This window comes from Panthera tigris, chromosome B2 (assembly GCF_018350195.1).
Source record: "Panthera tigris isolate Pti1 chromosome B2, P.tigris_Pti1_mat1.1, whole genome shotgun sequence".
Taxonomy (NCBI): Eukaryota; Metazoa; Chordata; class Mammalia; order Carnivora; family Felidae; genus Panthera; species Panthera tigris.
In genome coordinates, this window is record NC_056664.1 from 100,345,368 (window position 1) to 100,359,859 (window position 14,492).

Below are 14,492 nucleotides of genomic sequence, written 5' to 3' on the forward strand. Positions count from 1 at the left end.
CCTCCTCTCTCTGCCCCTCCCCTGCTCATGTGCATGTGTTCTCTCTCTCTTTCTCTCTCTCTCCCTCTCAAAATAAACATTAAAAAATACAGAAATAAGGGGCAAAAGTGGTTTAACTCTTTTTTTCTTATCTAGAAAAAATTATACTTCCATTTTTCTAAAAATTTGTTAGAAATTTACTTTACTTGGGGTGCCTGGGTGGCTCAGTCAGTTAAGCATTTGACTTCGGCCCAGGTCATGACCTCACAGTTCATGGGTTCGAGCCCTGTGTTGGGTTCTGTGCTGACGGCTTGGAGCCTGGAGCCTGCTTCAGATTCTGTCTCCTCTCTCTGCCCCTCCCCCACTTGTTCTCTGTCTTTGTCTCTTAAAAATAAATATATGTTAAAAAAATTAAAAAAAAAGAAATTTATTTTCTTAAACATTGTAACTGCTATAAACCCCAAATATCCTTGTTATACTGATCAAATGAAAATGCTAAAAGCAAACTTGTCCTCTAATTTTAGATTTTATATAAATTCGTAAATGTTTTCAGGATAAAGAAAAGTATACTTCAGATATTCTGGTGTAATCCAATTCAAAGTATCATCCCTGAAAGAAAGATGAATCTGAGAATCTAGGCATACTTAAAAAAATGTGTGCCAGTGTTTATTTAGGATCCCTTCTATTTTATTAGAAACAGGAACAGTAATTTCACCAGCAGGAAATAATACAAGTAAGTGTAACACTCCTTTGATTGTTGTTCATTGGAGACCTTTTGGATCCAAGGTCAGAATCCAAGTAAGAAATTATTAATAAACACCCAGTCCCTGACGATTCATTTAAGTCCTGCTCAACTAGATGAAGGCTCCCACCGGGAGGAAAAGTCGCTGTTCCTCCCAGCTGGCTTTGTGTTTCTTTCAGTGCTCTCAAGAACTTCGTAGGGGCAGTTTTGCTCTGCTGCGTCAGGCTGTTGGACAAGAGTTGATGCTCACGGCGCCGCTGACCAGGGCTGCTTTACTGAAGCTCACGGGCCGCCCGTCAATCACAAAGTGACGGATGCAGCCTGTGAAGGGTCTGCTGGGGGCCAAGCGCGGGGTCAGCAGAGACTCTGAAAAAAAGAAAGAAACGAAAAACCAAGATTGCAAGTGAGGCATTCCAAGTCCAAATATTACTTGGGCAGAAATATACATAGTAACTGCTCACATCATCAAGATGATTTCCATGTCAAAAGTGGAATATAATTATAATTGACTCCTTTTCTCAGGAAATTTATCTGCCTTTGAAGAAATATGAACATGTGGTAATTTTAAAGTTTTGCCATGTTTTCCCTGATCAAATTTCTGAGTAGATTTCATTTGTCTTCCAGGGCTGAAATCTACCACTTATATATAAGGCTTCAGTAGTGAATTTTCAGGATCTATACTTATTTTTGTGTGATTTAATGAGAAAAGGGAAAGGAATTTTAGCTTCCACACTGTTTTTAGACTTGGTTCATGTTTCTGCTTAATTTGTATCATCACCCTTTGCCTTTAAGCCTCCACATTTTTGCCAAGTTCATAAAATATAATGAGAAAATAATGAATTCATATAAACGAAATTTTAATTTTTCTGAGCTCAGGGTTTGAGAACTATAAATGGGATAATGATAATTAGACTAGTCTTTGTATGGGCACAGGTGCCCGGTAGAATGCCAGGGGAACATTCTCCCCTTATCTTAATTAGAGATCTAGAAGAAGCCTTATGCTTATTAATTGTACAGATAAAATTAAATGTGTTGGATGATAGAAGCAATATAATTTAAAGCAATTGAGAGGACTTAGAAATTTCATGGAATTAAAATCCATTTAGTCAAAGCTTATTATTATGAACAAACAGCTATGTGAGCAGTAGCAGATAAGAGACGGAAAACACTTCGAAATCACTAACTCAGGAAGGAACATAAAACAGGACAGCAAATTAAATACCATCAAGCAGCTGTAATAAGTTTTCTAAGCAGTGTAGATTAAGACTGTGCAGAAGCTTTGTACTGAAAATAAATCATGGAAATAGCATTTCATATTTAGAATAATTATCAAGTTTTAGATTTGGAAGGGGGCTGAGATCAATTCTCTTTGTCTCTAGATTAGTATGACTATATATATTCTTCAAGGCTGCTCAGTGTACTTCATCACCAGAATAAAAATGAGTGAACAGGAAAGAGTGTAAGGGGCAGAAACATCTATTTCTTCTGCCCATTTTGGATACTAGTTTTAGAACATGCCTTTTCATTCTGCTCAAGCTTACCACCCTTGGTTTATGGGGAACATCATCTAGAGAAAATAATTCATATAGAAATTATGGTCTGCATAATTCACCACACAATTTATGGTAGGTAGTGACAGTAAAGTGCCCCAGTACCCTAAGTAACTGATTAATAAAATCAACACAGTATTAAGAACATTCCTTGGGTTAAAAGCCTGACTATGATAGAATAATGCAGGCTTTTCAGTAGAGGAACAGTCAAATGTGTGTGTATGTGTGGATTACATTATTTTAATTAAAAACTTTTTTTAATTTTATTTTTTATTTTTTAAAATTTACATCCAAATTAGCATATAGTGCAACAATGATTTCAGGAGTAGATTCCTTAATGCCCCTTACCCATTTAGCCATTCCCCCTCCCAATAACCCCTCCCATAACCCTCAGTTGTTCTCCATATTTGTGAGTCTCTTCTGTTTTGTCCCCCTCCCTGTTTTTAAATTATTTTTGTTTCCTTTCCCTTATGTTCATCTGTTTTGTCTCTTAAAGTCCTCATATGAGTGAAGTCATACGATTTTTGTCTTTCTCTGACTAATTTCACTTAGCATAATACCCTCCAGTTCCATCCACGTAGTTGCAAATGGCAAGATTTCATTCTTTTGGATTGCCGAGTAATACTCCATTGTATATATATACCACATCTTCTTTATCCATTCATCCATCGATGGACATTTGGGCTCTTTCCATACTTTGGCTATTGTTGATAGTGTTGCTATAAACATGGGAGTGCACGTGTCCCTTCGAAACAGCACACCTGTATCCCGTGGATAAATGCCTAGTAGTGCAATTGCTGGGTCGTAGGGTAGTTCTATTTTTAGTTTTTTGAGGAACCTCCGTACTGTTTTCCAGAGTGGCTGTACCAGCTTCCATTCCCACAATTTTTTTTAATTTCTAATTTTGATTTTTAAATTATACAATAAAATTGACTTTGGGGAATATAGTTCATTAAATGCATTAACTTTTTATTGACAGGAATAGTGTTATCAGGGTTCGCATGATAGAAGAGAACTGGTTGGAATTCCAATAGGATTCCAAATAAGGTTTATTTATGCCTTAATTTCCTTTAGTTATTCTTTTTCATGCGTCGGTTTCTGATGTGATTTTAGTGGAATTAATGTTGAACAGCTCAATGTGATGTAATTAATGACATTCAGCTTAAATTATAATTGCTTTCGTTCTAGCCTTGCTGGCACATTTCCTAGATGGAATTAAAAGCTGTAATGGTGCAGTGGGTTGGTGGTTAGCTCCCCCTGGCCCACTAGTTCCTGTGTGCGGGCTCCTTAGCTAAAATTTGCTGTTCATTATATGCCTCAGGCAGGCTGAGTCTGGCTTCAGGTCCACCTTTCCCACCCAGTCTATGGAGCTTAGCAGCTCTTGTAGTGGGAGATGATGGCAGTGTGTAATGTTGGGATCACACTCTGACAACAGACAAGAATCAAGGAGAAATATTTGTTTGAATGATAGAGTAAAGCACTTTGGTGCAAAGGAAAGAACAAATACTGTCAGTTCCATGAAGGAGGGCCGTGCTTGTTTTGTCCTTTTCTGGGAGCCCAGCACAGTGCTTAGTAGACTGTAAATGTTTGTTTTGTGTTGAATGAAGTCACGGGCCCCTAGCAGCAAGGAGTATACTATTGAATTTCAACAATAGTCTGTGGTTAAGTGTTACAAAAGGGATATGTAAAGGTAGCACATTCTAGGAAGAGCAGGGGATGTGTGTGTAAGTAGAGGTCGGAGCTGAGTCCTAAAGGTCAATAAATTGGGAAAAGAGTGGGAGAAGTTGTTCCTCCAAACGTATGGGGGGAGGGAAGCAAGAACATTTCCCTGTGTGCTATTAAAGGCCCGGAGCAAGGAGAGCATCGCTGAGCATTCAGAAAACTGTAAGTCTCAGAAGGTGTGGAGAGACCCCAGAGGCAGGGGTAAGGAGGGGCCAGAAGATCAAGGGCCTTGCTAAATTTGGTGTTGCACGCTCTTGGGAACGTGTGAAATATTTTAAACCACGTTGTGGTTTCCAGGAAGAAGGCAATGTACAGAAACAGAAGAACTGACACTTCTTATGTACCGCCTGCAGGAAGTTCAGTGGTGGCCTTTGCCAGAATCCCTTTGAGAGCCGCGGCCTGGAGCCAAAGGAGAGGGCTGGGGAATGGAGATGGGCGCGGATAGTGGACGTAAAGAAGAGGAAGGTCTCAACTGTTTCATCAGTGAGTTACTGTTATTGTCAATACTAGTATTTGAAAAATTCATGTTACAAAGCAGAGGAGTGCTTAGATGGTATGATTTTGTGACTACCCAGTGTCAGGTGCTTAATTTTATCTGTGTTTTCTCTCTTTTTTTTCCCTCTCACTCTCTTCATTAAAGTATTACTTGCCTTTACATGGGTCAGTCTAAAATAATCTAGGTAGGACACAAGGAAAAACCATGTTAAGTTTTTCCTTAAAATCTCCACCAAATTCCAGATGTAAAAGCTGGGGTTTCTCCTTCTCTCTCTCTCTCTCTCTCTCTCTCTCTCTCTCTCTCTTTAGCTTTAACATTCAGTTTTTCCAAGTTAGTGAAATGTGTGAAACAAACACTTTCAATAGGTCATGGTCCCTGCTCCGGAGGTTTAAAACAATTGTGGGGGGTCCATGAGAGTCCTTCTGTGACCATCCTGGATTGTACCAGCAGCAATGTTACTGATGATGTTTGCAGGATGGCAGCTGGGAACCTCTCTTTGGGACTGTCACTACATAGGGACAAAAGAACTTATGGTCTGCAGCTGTTTTCACAATTCAGACTAATCTTGGACAAGGAGAACTGTGTATTTCTCAGTAAGAAAGAACTTCTTTCTTAGTAAGGAAGGGAAGTAATTACCAGCAAACTTTTAGTCCCCCAAGATTCTCAGATCTTAGAGCAGTATTAGTAAATGGGTTTTCTTTGTGTTAGAGAAAAAAGTAGGGTGTGTGTTTCACTATGTGGATCTGAGAAACGGAAAAGAGAAAAAAATAGCATATATAGCAAAGGGAGAGTAATATGTACAAGGTAGGAGTCTGGAGCGTAGTTCTATACTTGTTCCTATGAAAGGACATTGTATATAAAATCCTTGGAGGTGAATTAGGAAAACATACGGCTCAATAATTAATACTATAATAACAATAATGAGAACTTACTGTTTTTTGGATTTGGAAACTTGTCCCTTTTAAATAACTCTTACCTGGAACACCTCCAACAAATACAGGCTCCCTGTGATCAACTGGTTTTGGATTCAGGGGTCCAACCACGTGGTTGACTTCGGAGTCTACATCCAACTGAACCACATTTGAATCTCTAATAACTGAAATACAAGGAAAAGACTGGTCAAAAACGACACTGGAATGATTAATCTTCACACGAAAGGGACTCATTTATAACAGCAATGGCTTATATTTGTTCCAGAATAAACCCCACACTTTCTTCTATATCATTATAAACTTCAACGTCTAACCGAGCAATCACTGTAACATTTTCCTGTGAAAGGGAGAATATTTAGGATACTTTTTCTCCTACTTTTCCTTTGCTCCATAAATTGTGCATTATTTAAACAACCCCTTAAGACCGTTTTGGCAGTATTCAAATGTTCAAATCACGTGTGGATTCAATATATACGGTAACATGCGATTTTTTTTTTCTTGGCCACGTTTAGACTGTCATCCATTCCCTATTTTATCATATAAGTTGTAGTCTAAGTTCTCCCAAGCCATCACTCCACACATGGGAGTGTAGGCTCTCTTTACAAAGGAAGCCCAGGACACTCCGTTTTCCTCACCTGTAATTCTGTGCCATCTGCCATCACAGAGACTCTGCTTGGGTGTTACTGAGGTGGAAAAGTCTCGGATGCCATTGTTGACTTTCACTATGACCTGCAAAAGACAGGGAACATTATTATATAATTTCATCTCTCCTTCTCCTGATAAAACTAGATTTCTTAAATTCACCACATGCAAACGATTAGCTTTGCAATGTGAACACAAGGGGTCACTCTTTGGTAGGCTATGGAGAGTAAACTGTTCCTAGGAGAGGACAGAATAATGACACAGGAGAGAAGCTGGGGGAGAGGGACAAGAAGATAATAGCATAAATTCCTTTAATTTCAAAAGACGGAATGTGTTCTGCAAAGCAGGTTAAGGTATTGGTGGAGCCAGACTGCCTGGGTTCGTACCTGGTGCCCCAGTCACCTCACTCTGTGCCTCTGTTTCCTCATTTGTAAAACCTACCTCACAGAGCCACTGCGGGGGTGGGGGTGGGGGTTAAATGAGTTAGTCCATAGGAAACATTTAGAACAGTTCCTGACACACAGTAAGTGCCATATAAGGATTTTATCATCATATGGTTTACCAGTACCAGAATTAAAAAAAAATCAGTTCTATTAAGTTAGGGACATAAATGAAAATATGCTGCTTTTTCTTTAATATTTATTCAAACACTTTCATGAATGTTCTTTAGTCATAATTTTTAAGGATGAAAGTGGTGCTTAACTATAACAATTTTTTGATTTCTAGCAATTGAAAAGAATATATATGTTTATGTACATATACGCACATATACACATCTGGTATGCACATATATTGTAGACAGAAAGATGCTTTAGAGTTCATTTTGACAGCTGGATATGTTTGCTGCTCTCATTTGTTGTAAAAATGCTTTCTTTTATTACAATCTTTTAATTCCATTTTGTTGATGATTTTTTTTTTTTTTTTAGCTTTGTCACATTTTCATGGCTCTTTGCTCTAATGGAATCAGTTCCCAACTATGAGTCTGAATCTAAGTACTGCCTGCATTTAAATTCCACGTATAGCTTCCCTATTGGGTTTTCTTTTTTTCCACTTAGGAAAGATTGGTGAACTAATTCTGTGACATAAATCCGCTTCAGATCTAGAATCCAAGGTCAAAGGAGATGGTCTATTAAAACAACTTTTCCCACACTACCTGCCCCTTTTTCATGTGAACATTCAGGTACTCTCCGCTGACACTGTGGCCATGAACGAGGGTTCCGGAACTGCTTCTGGGACGGACTTCAAATGCAATCTCAAACTTCAGTCCAATATTGAAAGACTCATCTGTGGAGAGAAATGTTAGCTCTCAAAAGCAGCCACCTAAATTTTGCAACCATGGTGTGATTTTGTAATTATGTATTTTTATACCTGTTTTTGAAAGTTTGGCAGATTTTTCAATCGGTAAAGCAGAAAGTGGTATCTCCCATGTCAGACACACGGTGGGCAAGCCCCATGGGGTCTGAGATAACTAGCACCCCACTCCTGCTGGGCGGTGTGGGGTGTGGGCTGGGGGCAGCATGTGGAAAAGGCGCCATGGCGGTGGGAACTCAGTGGAGGAGAAACTGATTCCGGCCAGCGGGACCACTTAACGCTTCCAAGTGAGGAGGAGAAAAGAGCAACCTGGGCAGAGGAAGTGGTCTGGACACGAGTACAGAGCCTGGGACTTTTGGGGAGCCCTGTGGAGGCCAGGGTGGCTGGGCTGTCCCTTGCAAGCGTAGAGCGAGGCCTGGCGAGTGGGGAGCCCTGGGTGGGGGGGGGGGGGGGGGGAAGGGCGCTAGAGCTCCCGCAGGGAAGGTTGCCTTTATTTTGCTCAAGGGAGTGGACTTGATCAGGTCTGTATTTTAAAATAAGTTTTGATAAAGGTAACTGCTACCAGGACTGCAGAGCACTTCAGGGGAAAGGAAACATGAGAACCGTAGAAGCAGTTAGGAGCTGCTGTTGCAGTGATGCAAGAAAATGAACTCTTTTTGAGAACGTCCAAGCTCACTCCAAGACCTGAACTTGGCTGCACTGCCATGCCTAATGTTTGCTCTGTGGAATATTTGTTGGGGTGGCTTGGATGGTGATTGCGTGTAGTCTGTTAGGGCTTTATGTATTTATTTTCAGAACTATCACGTTCCATCCCTCGGCACAGGTACCGACATACTGGAGGTATACAATAAAAACTTGGTTCAATGAATGACAGAGTAATAGGTGAGGAGACTAAAAATCCAGACATAAAATTTCTAAAGGGTGGGGATGCAGGGCAAAGGGAGGAAGCGGAACTTCCTTTGGTAGGGACAATGGGTCATGCTAAGAGGCAGCAGAGAAGGACGAGAGCAGGGTGGCTAAGAGTTGACCCAGGTTAGACCACAGAGCAGCACAGGAAATTCTAAAAGAGCCCAGATGATCTACATCAGAGTTGTGGCAGCTGTGGAGAAGCTCTAGTCAGGGGAAGCAAACAGGGACGGACATACATGACCGGTCTGGCATGGCAGGAGGCGAGAAAGGCGATTCTTGTGAAAAGAAGCCATTTCCTAGGGTTGAGTGAGTTTGGCATTCTGAAGTTTTAACTCTGAGCCCAAGATCCCTGTCAGCCACCTCCAGGAGAGAAGGGTTTCATGATTCATGTTCTGCGCGGAAGTCACTGTTACCTAGAACCACGTATCCTCCTTCTGTTGAAAAGTACGTTCCCATTTCCATCGGACCTTCAAAACAAGGAGTCACGCTAAATGTCTGAGATGCAGAGGTGATCGAGGCCCCGTTGAGCTGAAGATTGCTGAGGCAGCCGCTGAAACTGTAGACTGAGTTTATCTGAGAGAAGAAGACATTCCTTAAAATCTAGTTTCTCAACACTCACAGGTGCACCAAAGGGAAACAAAAGGAAGGGACTCGAGTCCCGAGAGAAATGAAGCAGTTCCTGGTCGTGTTATCTTAGCTATCTGAAGGATCAGTTGTTTTCCAGGGAGTAGCTTCTCAACTGGTTCTTTGAAGCCGGGATTTTGTATTTGAGACTGTCAGCCTGCAGTAATTAGCTATGAAAGTTTTTACATACGCTATGACAAAATAAATTGCAGCTTTGGCTTTCAAATTAAATATTAGAAGGATCCTAGTTTGTTTTCCTTCAAGGGTGACAGCTGGCCCAAGATCACCTGATGCTGATGAGGGCAAGCAAAATTATTTTTTTTTTAAGTTTATTTATTTATTGAGAGAGAGAGAGACAGAGAGAGAGAGAGAGAGAATGAGTTGGGGGGGGGGGGCAGGGGGAGAGCGAGAATCCCAAGCAGGCTCCAAACTGTCAGCGTGGAGCCCAAAGTGGGGCTTGAACCCACAAATCATGAGATCATAACCTGGGCCAAAGTCAGATGCTTAACCAACTGTGCCACCCAGGCGCCCCACAGCTAACAAAGTTCTTAACTGTTAAGTCTACCATGGTTAAATAAGCAGCAGAAAGCTTGCATTTCTGGCTTCATTACCTGATCTTGTGGTTGAGCATTTATCACACCTCATGACCTGAAACTTGGGCCACTTTGGGCAGCTGATTTTATACTGCTTTGGAAACCTTACTTTTAAAGGGATTGTCATGAAATTGGGGCTAGTTGCCTAAAATCTAATTATAACACAAGCTCCCCCCTTGTTTTGCTTTATCCACATATATTATGGAATCTTAGAAATGCATTAATCTTTTGTGCTAAAGTCAAATCTATATTTGTTAAGAAAAAAATTAGCCCTTTGATACGTCCCCTTTATTGCTAAATATTTTTGTAAAGGTGCAATTTTAACTTCTAAAATATAAAAATAACATGTTTTTTACTATACCCCTGCTTTTCTGCAGGAGTAACCACACTTCCTTCCACATTTACAAATTGTGTGTGCATGTGTGTCTGTGTGTATGTGTGTGTGTAGGAAACAAAAATGAAATCGTAGTTTACATAATGGCCCAATGGCCCAAAAGTTTTTTGTCACTCAATAATATATAATGGAATGACCTTCCTTCCTCCCTCCCTCTCTCTCTCTCTCTCCCTTTCTTTCTCCTTTTTTCTTTCTTTCTTTCTTTCTTTCTTTCTTTCTTTCTTTCTTTCTTCCTAAAAGCATGGGTACTTGCTGAACAACCAACCAAGTATCTCCGTGAGGCATAACTTTTCATGACAGCTTATATACCTCTGAAACTTTTTCATCTCCCCTCTACCATAGAATCAAAAGATCACTCCTGACTTTGTAATGCCAGAGGCAAGACAGACACCCCCTGGGACAGTCCTCACTTTGATAGCCTATATCCAGCGAAACTCCAGTTTCACTCTTGCCAGTTGGCTGATTGTAAAACGAGGGCCTAGATTAAATAATCTTCCAACTCTAAAGGTCAGTGGCTCTACCTGGTCATGCCTAGCTTACCTGGACATTTTTCACAGCCCTTCCAGGAGCCACACCTCCTAAATAAATAGGACCCTTTATTTTCCAGGCAGCTCCAGTAGGAGGAAGACTCTCTTCTAGGACTCGGAGGCCATCAATTATCAGTCGGCCACTGCTCTTTTCCCGAATAAATATCACCTGATGGAGAGAAAGAAAAGACCACATCTCAAGTATATCCCAAGATTGGGGAGGAAGGCTGGGTTGCCTCTTCTACCTTTGGTGTTACAGTACTGTGGGAAATCTGCAGAAGTTCTTTAAAATAGTGAGGAGGGCACCTGTTGGGATGAGCACTGGGTGTTGTATGGAACCCAATTTGACGATAAAGTTCATATTAAAAAAAAATGATACCATTGAGAAAAAAAATAAAATACTGGTCCTTTCTCTGAAGGTCGAGAGTTTAGTTTTTTCCTTTAAAGCTTGATTTAAAGCGACAGGCTGAATTTCTGAATACAGCTTATACATATTTAGTAGAGTTCTCAATGAAGCTCTTCCCCGCTGACCAGCCCACTTGCTTTCTCCCTCTCCTAAACTTATTGCAATTGTCATGCATCTTACATTTCTTACTCTTTCCATTACATAACATTGATTTGCTTCAATATTTAGATAGTCTCCCAGTGGTTATTCTATCTTCCTAACTAAGCGATTTACTCTTCGCTTTGTATCTTTCACAGCTTAGCCTATAAAAGACACTCAGCAATTGCTGTTAACATTGAGAAACTTACAGGCAGTGGGAAAGAAACAAGTGAAAATTCATTAGAAATTAAACTTCAGTTTATGTTTGCCATTGGTCCTTTGGTGAAAATAATTACACTAAAAAATTACACTCATTTTAATAATATGCTTCAAGATTTTTATAAGGAATTTAAAAAAGCTTTCCAAATTGAACTCTGAGCACATGGCAATAGAATTTTAAAATGGGTATTTCGAGAGAGACCACTAGGGCATTAATGTCAGTCCATTTGACAACGGTGAATATTTGCTCATCATAATATTCTCAACCTTCAACTCACATCATGCCACACTCCATCATTGTATTTCTCTTGGCTTCTAATCTTCAGTTTCTTGTGGCCAACATTAAACATGAAAACCAAGCGGCCATGGGCTAAGAATAGAGTCATGAAGTCATTCTCTTCTTGATCTGAGACATAGAAAATCATCCCATGGGAGGAACGAGTTTTCAGACGAATGGAAAACTGAGATCTGGTAAAGGAAAAGAAAAAGCTTACTCTCTGTAAAATGAGACTGAGGGTGATCTCTAGTTTCCCACAGAAACAGAGTGTAAGGAAGAATGAGTAGCTGTTCTATCAAATCCTAAGCAGCATTACTTCTAATTATACCTTAGTATTAATTAATGGATATTGGGAAAGCATGATTAACTCAAAAAATGTAAATCTTTCCCTGCTTCTTTATACGGCAGGGCTACATTCTACATTTAAGGAAGCATTGTTTCACTTATGGATCAGAATGTGTCTTACTTTGAAAATGTGGTTGCATTGAGTTTATTCACATGGACAAAAAATGCTAGTCAGGAATGAATGTATATATATATATATATATATATATATATGTATATATATATATATATAAAGTTTTATATATATATATATATAAATTTGCATAGAAACAGTATCATTTGTGTAATGTCTAAAATACAGATTCATTTTCTATTTCCCAGTAAAAATGAATCAATAGATATCACCTGTTAAAACCAGTCACCAGAATGTGTAGGAATTAAACAAAACTTTCTAGACATTTGTCTCCAGGCCATATAGATAAGATACGTTTATTAGGCTAATTTCTAGTTTGATTTAACTCTAAATTCTTCCCAATGAACATAAAATACGGATACTGCCTATTAGGGAGACAGCAAGTTAGAAGGCAGTAGAGGTTTCTTTTTGAATGCATTGCTTCTATGAAGGTTTGAAAGGGATATAAGACCTATATAAGGATATTTGGGTACTAACACTAAAGAAGTCTTTAAAAGTACTCAGTAACCTGGAGATTTGCAGAATACTGGGAAGAGGTGCTGGGCTTTACAGATAGCGTGAGGGTTAGTGGAGATAGAGTGGTTTTGTGTCTTCAGTGTCTTTCCTTATTAACCTTCCAGTAGTTCAGAGACACCCCCACTTTCAATCTGAAAGCGATTTATATGGGGGAAGGAAGGTAATATCAAGGTTAGAAGATGAGTCATTTGAAATTTGCCCCATGTTTCTTTCTTTGATTATCTTTCTTTTTTGATAAAATGCAGCCAACTCCTAGGAGAATGCTGCCGTTTGCATCTTACTTTTGGGAAGAAAGTCACATAGAATGTAATTTATTGGGCAGCATGAATCACGTACTATGTGGCGTTATTTTGATGATAAAACAATAGGATTAAGGTGGCACAGAAAGGAAAGATCGTAAGAAAAAGATGGCTATGGCAAACAAGGATGAAGTCCAGCCATAGCATTAAGTTTCTGGAAGGGACCGTGTGTTACTTTACTTTTCACCAAAATCTCCTTTTAAGTGTTCAAACTCTTGGCGGCTGTTGGCGGTCCCTCCATACTGATAGGCGTGCTCTATTGCTCTAGGACTGTTGGAAAGGTGGCAGTAGGAATCTCTTGGAGCATTCCGCTCTGGGAACTTCAGGCTGGCAGGATCCCCTGAAGGCGCATCTTTACTTTTTTCTCCCTATAAGAATAGGAAATAAAGCATATTCAGGGATAAAAGTGATAGACTAGCAGCAAAAGTTCATTTGTGATTTCTTTATTGTTAATCATCATCATCATCATCATCATCATAACAAAATAGGAAGGAAAACGTGTACTATTTGTGGATCTTCCATTCATCAAATAGTAGGCCCCTCTCTTTCCTTAAGCAAATGATAGCAGTAGCTGTGGCATTAAAAACAACAAACAACAACAATGCAGCATATTAACAAATCCAAAATTCTAGTCTGTGATGGTAAAGTAGAGCTAACCTGAAGCTACAGAGGTAACTGGCTGTAGCATTTAAATTAAATGCACATCTTAACGAATGGTGGAAAAGGGAAATATTGACAATAAAAGAATGCTGAGAGAATCGATCAATAAAGGCCTCAAATCATAGACGATATTTCTTTAACGCACAGATTATTATTTATGCATGCTGTGCAAAAAGTTAACATACTCAGTAACACCTTCAACATATTTAAGAGCATTTTTGGTGATGAGATAGGTAGTAAACGTTTATGCGACAAGGTATAGAGCAATACTTAAAAATTACTTTGTGCTCTTAAACTGCGCTGTTGATTTTAAAATTTAGAGCTTTGAGACTACAGGCTAATATGGAACGGTTGTCTAGTCTTAGTTTCTGAAGCAAAATTAAAGTAAATGAAAATAAATCTGATGAGACATTTATTCATTTACTCCAGCAATGTTTATTGAAGACCTAATAGGTAGAAATGACCTGGAAGGAAATGAGTGATTCTGCATGCCCTCCACGGGCAGTGTGTGGTGTGGAAGAGAAAGGCGAGTGGGAAATGGCTCCTTTTTTTTAAAGGAACTGAAAATTGATTTGAAAAAGCAGACACTTAGATAGCAAAGTGGAAGACAGGCTGTTGCCAGATGGAAAGGACTTTAGATGACTGGCGGGAGGATGGGGTTTTGTTTTTCGGGAGGGTGGGGGTGAGTGGTCGGTGGGGGTTTGGGGACCCTCCACTCTGGTTCCTCCTTCTTTCCATTCCTATGGAGAGGATCTCGCTGTCTCAGTCTGTGCATCCACTTAGCTATGGGAAGAGAACAACTGTGAATCAACTACAGGGGTCAGCAAAGCAATGGACTATCGGACTATGACGGTCTCACGTTACCAGCCCTGCCTTTTTCTGCTTCAGTGTGGGAACACATAGACTAGGCTCTGTCTCTTGTCAGCTGCAAAAATTAATAAACTCTGGTATATTTATATATGGCCACCAAATACTCTAAATCCTCTGTGGATATATGCTCTGAATGATAATAATAATAAGTAATAAAGAAGACAAGTATAACTTAATTACTTCATTACCATATAATACAGAGTCTCAG

General features: G+C 39.7%; 1 protein-coding gene and 1 long non-coding RNA gene across 3 annotated transcripts in view; one reads left to right on the forward strand and one right to left on the reverse strand.

Annotated features, from left to right (window-relative positions):
- Window positions 1-475: 475 nt before the first annotated feature.
- LAMA4 (laminin subunit alpha 4) overlaps window positions 476-14,492 on the reverse strand; it is a 143,569-nt gene continuing 129,552 nt past the window's right edge. For both annotated transcript variants that reach the window (XM_042987018.1, XM_042987017.1), the window contains exons 31-38: window positions 12,935-13,122; window positions 11,463-11,652; window positions 10,435-10,590; window positions 8,697-8,856; window positions 7,217-7,347; window positions 6,057-6,150; window positions 5,466-5,585; window positions 476-1,087 (exon numbers count right to left, since the gene is read on the reverse strand). In XM_042987018.1, coding sequence (XP_042842952.1) covers window positions 942-1,087; window positions 5,466-5,585; window positions 6,057-6,150; window positions 7,217-7,347; window positions 8,697-8,856; window positions 10,435-10,590; window positions 11,463-11,652; window positions 12,935-13,122 — 1,185 coding nt within the window. In that variant the 3' untranslated portion in view covers window positions 476-941. The remainder of the gene's footprint in view (window positions 1,088-5,465; window positions 5,586-6,056; window positions 6,151-7,216; window positions 7,348-8,696; window positions 8,857-10,434; window positions 10,591-11,462; window positions 11,653-12,934; window positions 13,123-14,492) is intronic.
- Window positions 3,172-10,592, forward strand: LOC122238713. Its single transcript, XR_006217817.1, has 3 exons — window positions 3,172-4,476; window positions 10,237-10,401; window positions 10,502-10,592. It is a non-coding gene; the product is annotated as an uncharacterized LOC122238713 (long non-coding RNA).